The 10,788-nt window shown below is 46.1% G+C and overlaps 1 protein-coding gene across 1 annotated transcript; it reads left to right on the forward strand.

Annotated features, from left to right (window-relative positions):
* Positions 1-266: 266 nt before the first annotated feature.
* LOC135914748 (putative nuclease HARBI1) lies at positions 267-1,990 on the forward strand. The gene is made up of 3 exons (XM_065447671.1): positions 267-827; positions 1,408-1,543; positions 1,650-1,990. Exons 1-3 carry the CDS (start codon positions 267-269, stop codon positions 1,988-1,990), a joined length of 1,038 nt encoding a protein of 345 aa, XP_065303743.1.
* The last annotated feature ends 8,798 nt before the right edge of the window (positions 1,991-10,788 follow it).

Raw genomic sequence — 10,788 nt, forward strand, 5'->3', positions numbered from 1 at the left:
CGCGGACGACGCGCGGACGGCACAAATCCGTGACGCGTAGTCACGTGATGCGCCGTCCGTCGCGAAAAAGACGGATTTCATCCGTCGTGTGGATCCACCACAACGGACGAACGCCACGGAACGGACGGAGAGTCCGTCCGGAGCGATAGAATGGATTAGAACGGCTACCAGACGGCTTGGATTGGATTAGAACGTAGGTGCTTTGGACAGTTAGCATCTTTCGTATCCGGTTCAATCCGATTCCGCACTCCCAACAGTTGGGGAACATGGCGTTTTTCTCTGCCGTGCCTTTTCGTGTCGCCTGTGCGGCTGCTGCAGTCGCGCAGAGACGACGACCCGAGGTAGATGATGGATTTGAAGACTTGACGGAAGAAGAGTTACGGCAGTATTTTCGTCTGGCCAAACGAACAGTGCGTAGCTTGTGCGACGAACTTGACCATATCATTGGATGCCAGCGAGCCAGTGGCCTTTCCACAGAAAGGAAGGTGTTGTGCGCGCTGCGATTCTTCGGCACCGGAAGCTTCCAGAGGAGCGTTGGTCGCGAGGAACACGTAGGCATCGCACAGTCGGCCGTGAGCAGCACCATTCACAAGGTGACGGAGGCCATCATTTCCGTGTCTGCCCGGAGAAAGTTGGTGGACTTTCCTTTCGCACCGTCTGCCAAGGATGAAGCTAAGGCGGCGTTTGCGCGACGCGGCGCCATTCCAGGCGTGCTAGCGTGCGTCGACGGCACGTTGATCGCCATCATGAAGCCAGAGGGACTCAGCCCGGCCGACACGGCGAGCTTCGTGTCGAGAAAGGGTTATTACGCCCTAAACGTCATGGTCGTAAGTACCGTTAGAACGTTTTACTTTAAACTGTGGTCACCATTTTTACTCGCTCATAGTTGCAATTGTTCAGTTTAATTTCCAAGCTGGCATGACTAGTAATGTAGTGATTAAAAGAGGACATGCGGGGCACTGTTTACGAGATCGTTGAAGTCTGACATGTCGGGAGTAATGATGATAGTGCCATGTGTTTGTGTGCATAATCCGTCTGCCGTTGCAAAATTGTTTTAATTGGGCAGCAGTCGTAGCAGAAATGGATACACTGTAGGGAAGACACGATGGAAGCATTTTGAACACGGAAGTACTTACATCCATTGCATGAGCTGGCTTTGGCTTGTATGGGTGTTCTTGCGCAATATCGGGCCTCAAGTTTTCATTTAGCTATCAATTAGTGCGAACAATAGGCGTCCCCACAAGGGGGGGCGCATTGCACCATCCCCAATTGCAAGACCCTGTGGACGCCTATGGCTGAAACAGTCTGCTACTTATACCAGCGTACATATATTATTTTCTGCATATGAATGGCAAAACGTATTTCGAGCATATCTGCAGCGCTATATTGTATTCCTCCCCAGTGCAGGTGTGCAACGCGGAACTTCGCATTCTTGCTGTGGACCCCCGGTTCCCTGGTTCGTGCCATGACTCTTGGGTGTGGCAGCATAACACACTGCGTGCACGCCTAGCCACACAACTGCAGCCTGGCGAGTATCTGCTTGGTTAGTATTCGTAATGCGTACCCCTAACTAGGGCAGAGCACTCAGCTGTCACTTTCTGTAATAGGAGGCTCAGGATATCCCCTCGAGCCATGGCTGCTTGTTCCAGTACCTGGCAGCCATGCCGGCACCACCTCTGAAGGCCACTGGAACCGGGAGCACGCATCCATGTGCAATGTTGTGGAGAGATGTATCGGGGTGTTGAAAAGCAAGTTCCCCTGCTTGCAGCACTTTCGGACACTGCTGCACAGCCCCGATAGAGCAGCGCGAATCATTTATGCATGCGTTGCTCTGCATAACATTGCCTTGGACGCGGGCGACTGGACATTGGAGGATTATGGTGCGGAAGTGCCACCAGCTGAGGAGCCAGGAGACATCCAGGTGCTGGCACCACACGACGTGTTCCTCAGAGGAAGGCAGCAGTGCAGCGCCGTTGTCAACCTTTTCTGAAGGACACAGGAATGGTGAGTTTTCATAATATATAGTTTATTTATACAAATTACAGTGCCCTTGGGCTATCACAGGGCTGTGCTTGTACAGCGCAAAATACATTTAAAAATTTGTGTACACAACAAGTGCACCTCCATACGGATGGTCAATGTTCCAAATCTACACATCCGACAGATTATGATAATTTAATCACAAATGAAGTACACTTATACAAAGAATCCTTTAAGTAGAATGCCACAGCCGTGGACTCGGAAACAATTGTACCCTCTTCACTATGCACGAGTCTCCAAGGCTGCCACTTATTAACAGTAGTACTCGTGAAGCAGTCGTGAGGCAATGCTTCATGCCCCTTCATCTGTAAAGAACTGCATTTGCTGCTGCTCCCAAGCTAGCATTGTTTTGTACAATATGCACATCACAAAGTGATTCTTTCCCCATGTAACATTAGAAATACGACGCTACAACAGCCTGTATGTGTTGTTTGCATCCTGTGATATGCCACTTTCTTTAGATGCAGCAGTTGTTACTTTCTACTCATGTCCGAACATGTGTTTGTTTTGCCATAGTTGGTGGTTACAGTAATGGGAAATAGGCACAAAGTACTTCTTTCCTAGTGCAACACGAAACATGGTAGCAACATGAAAGTGCAGCCTTTTCTTTAAATGTCACATGAAATATGAAATGGAAACATCCCTTGACCCATCATAGTCATGACAGACTTGATGGAAGCAGTACATATGATTGGCACTCTGTGCTCATGGTCACCATCAGCAAAAGGTGCGCGAAATTTCCATAAAACACACCAGAATGAACGCAACCGCCGCATCCTGTGCATTCGGACGCTCAGTGTACATTGGTAGGAGCGAGGCAATATGTTTGCTAGCCATCTCTTGTGCTAGGCGTATAAAATCTTATGTGCAAGCATGAATACGCAGGCGAGGCAAGCAAGTAAAGCGTTATGAATGCGGATTCAAACACAAACAAAATGTAACGCCAAGTGTAGTGACAGCATTACACTCGTCACATCATGTCCAAATGGTAGACGTAAATTAACCTAAAAGCGCAAAAAATAGATAGGTCAAATTTATCACACTCTATGATGACAAGTACATCACAAACCTTGTAGTACAGCATGCTTCAGGTAGCAAAGCATGTGGCATCATTGCAACATCAGCATCACACAATTCGTTTTCACCATGGCACATAAAACTTGCAGTTACATTTACGTGACCTTGCAAGAAAGTATGACTTTCACAGGTATGTTCGTTCCCTTGTCAGTGTTATGAGTCGCCGACTAGAAGCATTCATTTCTCGGCAGCAATTGTAGTGCGATGCTAAACAACAGGTGAATCATAATTGTAAAAAGGTGAGTGCACTTGCCAGCTGTAATGAATGCTACATAAAACATGAATAATTGGCTCTACAATCTCACAGCACCCAGAAAGTGTCACACGTGAAAGTTGTTCTTGCAATGACTCCCTTGGAACGAGGACTAGAGGAAACCAATCACTGGCGTGGTGCAATGATGGTCATTTTCATTTGTGAAACTATGCAACTTAAAGAGTGACTACTTTGGTGCTCTGAAAAAAAAGCACAGTGTAGTTGTTGCACCTTAGCCTCACTGTGCCGAAATGAAAATATCACAGTACAAACACTATGCGGTAACGCTTCATAATGAGTGCAGTAAGCTACAACACAGTGAAGCAATATAAATATCGCAGTACAAAACCCATACGCAGAAATCGACAACTATTTGTAATGAGTCCAGTGTGAATGACTAGGCGCCTTCGAAATGTGTAAATAAAGAAAGCACGCTGGCATTGCAGCTAGATAAGCGTAAATAGAAAGAGGCAAATACTACAGAACGAAAAATGGGTGCATGCATTACACCTTTCAACCAAAAAATCTTCCTGTATTACTTATAAAGGAAACTTAAAACACTAAAAATCAAGCAATAAATAAATAAAACAAACGAAACTGATGAAACAAATGAATAAAATGATGAAATTAATTTCTGTCTTGTTGCAGGTGCGCAGCGATGTCTTGCGCTATGGCGCGCACCTGCTCCAAGATCCCTTCTGGAGCTGCTGCCGTCCGCTCTGCCGCGACAGTGAGGCGGGTGGTAGAGGCCTCGATTCTCCGCAGCACCTGGAATGAATAATCATGGTGGAACTGTTCGCATGAGTTGCCGATTACTCGAAACCAGCTCACGCTTGGAAGCTGCTATTGTCAAGAATTGCAACGTGCACAACGATTCCTTCTCTGTTAAAGAGCCACTGGTCTGATGGCATCTTTTGGCAGTGTCAAGCGTCGCGCACAAGCTATGCCCTCTTTGTTTGGACAGACAAAGACCTGCTGGAACTACTCTTTCGTTATCTACTCAAATGCATCTCTCACCACCAAACAGCCCTTTTCAGGGCTAACCAAACTTTTGCCCGGCGGCTGATCTTTGGCAAGACACGATACCGAGCCCTCTATACAACGCATATTTCTTGTTTACATCCCAAGCTGATTTGTTTTTCAGATTCATGATTTACTTATAACAAAGCATAAAGAATATTTATGTCCTTCATGTAAAATGACACCAAAGGACCAACCAACCTGCAACATCTCGTCGCCCTGTTCCACGCTGCGGGCGCACTGCGATGACATCGTCGTCAAGGTATCCACCCGTCGCGATCACTGTCGAAGTGGTGGCCGAACCGGGTGCTGCAACACTGAAAGCATGCAGCATTTTCTACAGTTGTACTGCATTTTATGGTACGAATAAAAGTGGCTATGGCCATGTTATGGCTTATTGGGCTAGTTTAAAAAAATACGAGAGCACATTTTCTTTAACAGCTTGAGGATAAATAATTTACCAGGTGCAGCGGCCACCCTTTCGGTAGGCGACGCACTGCGCGGTGGATCCTCTGCCGCTGTACAGTAAACACATTGAAAGTTTACGAACTGCACACACATTTGGCGATAATTAAAACACTCATTCCTCGGATGCTTACGTGTCGCTGTACTCCTTACGCCCGCAGCCTCATCTGCAGCTCGGACGACGACTTCCATGGCACAGGTGGGGACGTCAGCCTGCTGGAAAGTGTCATAAGCGTGGCTATTCGTTACAATGCCTATTTTACAAGTTTTCGTACTACACATTTGCGGAAATATTCTGCAATCATTGAGTGCTTAATGATCCCATGTATTACCGTCCTCGTGCACTTCCCTGAAGGCATTTTAATTCTGTGTTCATCACTTAATCCCCCTTTTCCCGAAACCGCAGCCAACGGAGAATCTAGTCGATTGACCTACCTGCTTTTCCATTCTCTCCTACGCAATTTTCCTGCTCACCAACGGTGTCGCGTTACGTTCTGCTAAAGGTACCACTTACAGATAATGACAAACTCTAAACCGGCACCGTTCAGGAACCCATGATATTACGGCGGCAGTGTGCTTACCTCTTGGTAGGGGAGGTCGGTCACACCGTGGAGGCGGACCGTCCCGGTCAGCTGCAGGACTCGGCCATGAAAACCATGTAGCCGCACCCCTCCTGTGCTTCTGAAAATACACGCCAATGTCGAAGGACAAATCGCCCGAACCATGGGACGGTCACTCACCTTTGTTCTTGGGCGATTTCGGCAGCGTCACGGCGGGCCTCAAAAACCTGTTTGCGTCACCACTCTTGCCACTGCTCGGTGCTTTTGACAACAGGGCCTTCGCTGTTGAGCGCATCGGCCAGCTGCTGCCACAGCCGTCGGCGGTCGCCAACAGTGAAGCGCGGCCCCAGCTCGCTGGATGTTATGGCCAGCTGGGGATGCTGCTCCATGAAAGCGACCACCGTCTCTCGCTGTGCTTCCGACACACGTGGCCCCTTCGGAGCTGCCATGTTTACCGCCATGGCCATAGAATAAAGAACTTGGCAGCTTCCAGTGCTCGACCAAAGGAGGCATTGGCTCGACTGAAGGACTGAATCAACCACTTCAAAATTCGCCCCGTGTGCTTGAAACGGGGTGGTGGCTAGCGTCATCACTAAACCTTTCGCAAAACTGCGACACCACCTAGCGCCATTTGAAGACATTAACCGCAATATTTTGCTTCAGTTGTTTTGCTTTCCAAATTGAATCTTTGAAAAGCAACACCAACACATTTTGCTATATACTCAGTCATAATAGCAAAATATTTCTCAACATGTTGGAAACGCTTCTCAATGTATTAAACGGTACCCAAGCAGACGTCAAAAGTGTCACGCAGGCTTTCACTTCGCTCATTGGCTGGTTGCTTCCTTTCGTTCTCGCGAACACTGCGGACCGCCTATTTCATGACGTATCTCCGTTCTATTTTGGAACGCGTACAAGATTGCATCCCTGTTATCGGTGATGTATCGGAGACACAGCGCCGTAAACATGATCAGAGTCCGAGAATAGCTCGCCTTTCTAGACCCAGTGCAATGGCATTCATCACAAGCACTGCGCACTCAACAGTTCCAACACTTTCCTCCGTTCGAAGTCTCATTTTATAACTGCACACAAGAGCCGTCACCTGCCAAAATGCGATTGCTGCGGTGACGTTACGATATCCCTCTGTGATCGCTGCTCACTCCAGCAGAGGTAATCCGTAGGCACCTTGGAGTGCACAACGCACTCAAATACTGCGTACATGCGCTCAGAGGCTGTTTCACTGGGCAAGCGATGACAACCGATGAATTGAGTCGCTGGGAAGCACGCACTTCTTCGCAATGCATCGCAGAGGCTTCGCGCACATTGATAAACTGGTACATTTTCACTGAACTGCGTCACTACGGACCCTAAAATACTGTACCGCCATTTTGCAGCGGCAGCAGTTGCTCTCGTATCTATGACTAGTGGATCACATTTAGTTGGTAAAGCGGGAGTTTTAATAGCCTAGTGAAGAGCCTGCGATAAACAGCCGTACCGTGGCACTGCGTTTCTATTCCCCTAATAGAGAAAGAGTGGTGATGACTGACTTTATTGAGTATAGCACTGCAGCATTCCTGGGCGACTTCTCACCGTATGAACTCCTTCGTGTGTGCGACCCTCTTCAATGTATCCGCTTCTAAGCTTTTGCTTCACTGTCGCCACTCACGGCAAAAAGTGCAAAATTTAATAATTTCCTCGATCCCCATTTATCATCAGAAATTTCTAGCATTCAAAACTAAAAACAGATACTTGAAGAAATAAAAATGTTCGTTATTTTATTTGTTGTATTTTAACGTATTCGTTTGAGCGAAAGCGTAGGTGCAAGAATGCGCCGCATGTACCCTGTTCGCATTCAATTGAGAATAGAAAGATAGTGCCCGAAAGAGGATGAACGCCCTTGACGCGCCCGGGATTGGCGTGGCAAGCGTCGCACGGCAAGTGTGCAGACAGACAGCGGGGGGACATGTCACGGTATTGCTAAGTTGCGATAATCCGTTGATAACAATACGCGGCGCCGGCGCGTTTAGTTGTGCAGCCTTCTGCGCTTGAAATGTGGAAGCAGTGTGCCGCGCAGGGGGGGCTCATGTTGTCATACGCGGCTTTTCGTCCTCATATTTTTTTGCCTGAAGCTTTTGCGCATTTCACGTTATTTCCGTTCATTGACTGCCGTCGAGGAAACTCAGGTAAAAACTCGGGTGAACGAGAAACTCGGCGCATCCTGCATAGCACCCCTGTTCATGTTTCTTCGTGCGTGCGTGACACCGCGCTTGTCAATTGAATTAGTAAGCTAAAGTTTACTGCAATTTATACGTACGGTAATAGTACGAACCTTACTTCATGTAGTTTTGTAATACTTTGCTATCGCTACCAATGTTTCGCCTTTCGGGAATAACTGCGAATTTTTATTTTATTTAGTGGCGTTGACCTTAACGCATAACGCGATGAAAAAGATCGAAATAACTATTTTCCGATTTCAATTTTGTCCTTACCGACAAGCCCTTCGTGGGTGAATCACTTTGATATAATAATATCAAACACTCGGGATGGAAACAAAAGTTGTTTACATTTCAGTGAAGCCTCAGTTTTCTTACCCATTCAGATTCCTTTTATCTGCACCAAGCAGATATTTACAGGATGTTGAGCTGGTATGGGAAGTGTCGCCATTATTTACAAAGGACTAGTTTTCTCTTGCTTGTGTGTCGTTACGGCAACTCCGGTATTTCTAGGAACCCTTGTTGACTTTTGTGTATAGTGTTTACATTGCTGTAGAAGCGTAGGCCAGCTGGTGTAGCACTGTGAGGAACAAAATTGCAAAATACACAGTACAGGCAACGTTCGTGTTGTTTATTTGTGCTCTCCCAACCTGTGTATTGCACGATTTTATCATTGAAAATTATTACTTTTTGGAGAGTCGTCATAGAGGACTCGTGTAAATAGGAGTGAAGGCTTACTTGAGTGACGTTCGGGCCAGTTACAGTAGCATAATTAGAAAACTGCGCAGCAGAGTGAAGAGAGGCTCACAGCAAGCGCTTCATCGTCCGTGCTCGTGTTTATGTCGTGTGTATGCTTTACTTGGCAGCGCTGCATTCTAATGACGTGTCGACGCACCCATTTTTTTTTCTGTTTTGTGTAGTCACCGCCATGGAACCTCAACGGATTTATATTGCGTTATACCGTCTTGAACCTGATCATTACAGTACTGAATACCTTATACTCCTTAGAAGGGCGAATTACATCAGGAGATATATAAAGGATATAATACAGGATATATACAGGATATAACTAGAATTTCGGCTATTCCGTTTCCTCTGATCCACACCGTTCTCTTCCTGTCTCTGAACATTACGCCTAACGTTTTTCGTCATATTGCTCTTTGGCGGTTTTTAAATCGTTCTTGAGCTTCTTCGTTAACCTGCACGTTTCTGCCCCATATGTTAGCACCGGTAGAATGGAATGATTGTACACCTTTCTTTTCAACGATAGTGGTAAGCTGCTAGTCAGTATTTGGAAATGTCTGCTGTGGGCGCTCCCAACCCATGTTTATTCTTCTGTAAGTTTCCTCCTCGTGATCAGCGTACCATGTAACTCAACTAGATAAGCGTCCTGCTGCACAGACTACAGAGGCTGACTTGCGATGATGAATTCTTGTTCCCTTGCCAGGTGATGAATGGTTGTTCCCTACTCTTCCACTTCCTAGGTTAAGGTCCTAAATAATTTGTTGCAGTGTGTCGCCAGCGTTGTTGAACAGGACAATGTCATTTGCAAGTTGAAGGTTGCTATGATATTCGCCGTTGATCCTCACTTCTAAGCTTCCCACTCTAATAGCTTGGAATGAGTCTTCTAAGTATGCAGTGAGTTTATGAATTAGTTCATAGTCAACTGGCAGGGCAGTTAGCCCCCGAAGTCAACCGGCATACCGATATTTGGTTAACTTCCAACCCCGACAATAAATCCGATTTTAAGCTCAAAATGACATTTGCGACCTAGCGCTGACGCCATTACGCGCTTTCCAGATTCGACGCATGACCTCATATTTATTGCAGCTCCACAGTGATCTATGTGTAATTTTAGTGCATTCCGTTACCTCTTTATTGCAAAATTATCGTGGGACGCGCTTGAATTAGGCTTCCCTTCATTTATGTATGCACCCAGATATTGATATTGCTTAACTATAGGTATGGAAGCGGGTGGGGGGAGGGAAGGGAAGACTTGCGGTTGAACTGATATCACATATTTACTCATCTCATCATCACATATTATAATCGGCGATTTCATTGTGCTAAACTTAATCCCTATATTTGTCGTTGCGGTGCCACATACATCCACAAGTCCCTTTAAATCTCTTGTATTGTTCACTAGTAGCACTATGTCGCCCGAAAACTTAAACTCAGGGACCTTCTGTTGCACCCTTTGTTAATTACAAATATAACGTAACTCAAACCCAAACACAGCTGTTTTCCAGTCGATTTTTCAGTTAACATAAGGCGTAAACAACAATGAAGACAGAGGAGATCCTTGGAATTTCCATTTCATTGCATTTTCCGCCTTCGCATACAATTTGCACTTTGTTTTCCCTACATATCTCCCTCACCAGCTTTAGAAAATCGTCACCTATGCCGTGGTGTTTGAAAATATCTCATAAATAAAGCCTGTCTACATTGTGATATGCTCCCTTAATATCTAGAAACGCTATCCACAAAGGCCAATTCTGAGCTGTTGAAATCTCTGTGCACGTATTTAGCACAAACATAATATTCTCTAAGCATCTGCATGTCATTATGTCATTTCTCTCCACCCACTTTGACAGTTCTAATTTTATGGCTTGCGTTGCCATTATACCGTGAGGTCCAGGTAACGTTAGTCAAGATGGTCAATAAAAAAAGATGTAAAAAACACTGTGCCAGATACAAATAGCTGTATCGGTTTAGTTCTCAGGGGTTTGTTGACCAAACGCGATAGATATCAAGATCGTATGTCGCACTGTGCTTTTCTAATCTTTCTTTTTCGATAACAGCTTGGCGAGTGTTAGATCACCATCATCATCGTAATAATCACCATCATCATCAGCCTAGTTACGCCCACTGCAGGGCAAAGGCCTCTCCCATACTTCTCCAACTACCCCGGTCATGTACTAATTGTGGCCATGTTGTCCCTGCAAACGTCTTAATGTCATCCGCCCACCTAACTTTTTGCCGCCCCCTGCTACGCTTCCCTTCCCTTGGAATCCAGTCCGTAACCCTTAATGACCATCGGTTATCTCCCCTCCTCATTACTGGTCCGGCCCATGTCCATTTCTTTTTCTTTATTTCAACTAAGATGTCATTTACCCGCGTTTTTTGCCTCACCCAATCTGCTCTTTTCTTATCCCTTAAC

This window comes from Dermacentor albipictus, unplaced genomic scaffold (assembly GCF_038994185.2).
Source record: "Dermacentor albipictus isolate Rhodes 1998 colony unplaced genomic scaffold, USDA_Dalb.pri_finalv2 scaffold_14, whole genome shotgun sequence".
NCBI classification, from domain to species: Eukaryota; Metazoa; Arthropoda; class Arachnida; order Ixodida; family Ixodidae; genus Dermacentor; species Dermacentor albipictus.

Excerpts from the sequence above, each read along its gene's own strand:
- LOC135914748 (XM_065447671.1), top strand. The coding sequence starts at position 267 with ATGGCGTTTTTCTCTGCCGTGCCTTTTCGTGTCGCCTGTGCGGCTGCT. Across the intron at positions 828-1,407 it reads ACGCCCTAAACGTCATGGTC|GTGTGCAACGCGGAACTTCG; the intron begins GTAAGTACCGTT and ends TCCCCAGTGCAG. Across the intron at positions 1,544-1,649 it reads GCCTGGCGAGTATCTGCTTG|TACCTGGCAGCCATGCCGGC; the intron begins GTTAGTATTCGT and ends TGCTTGTTCCAG.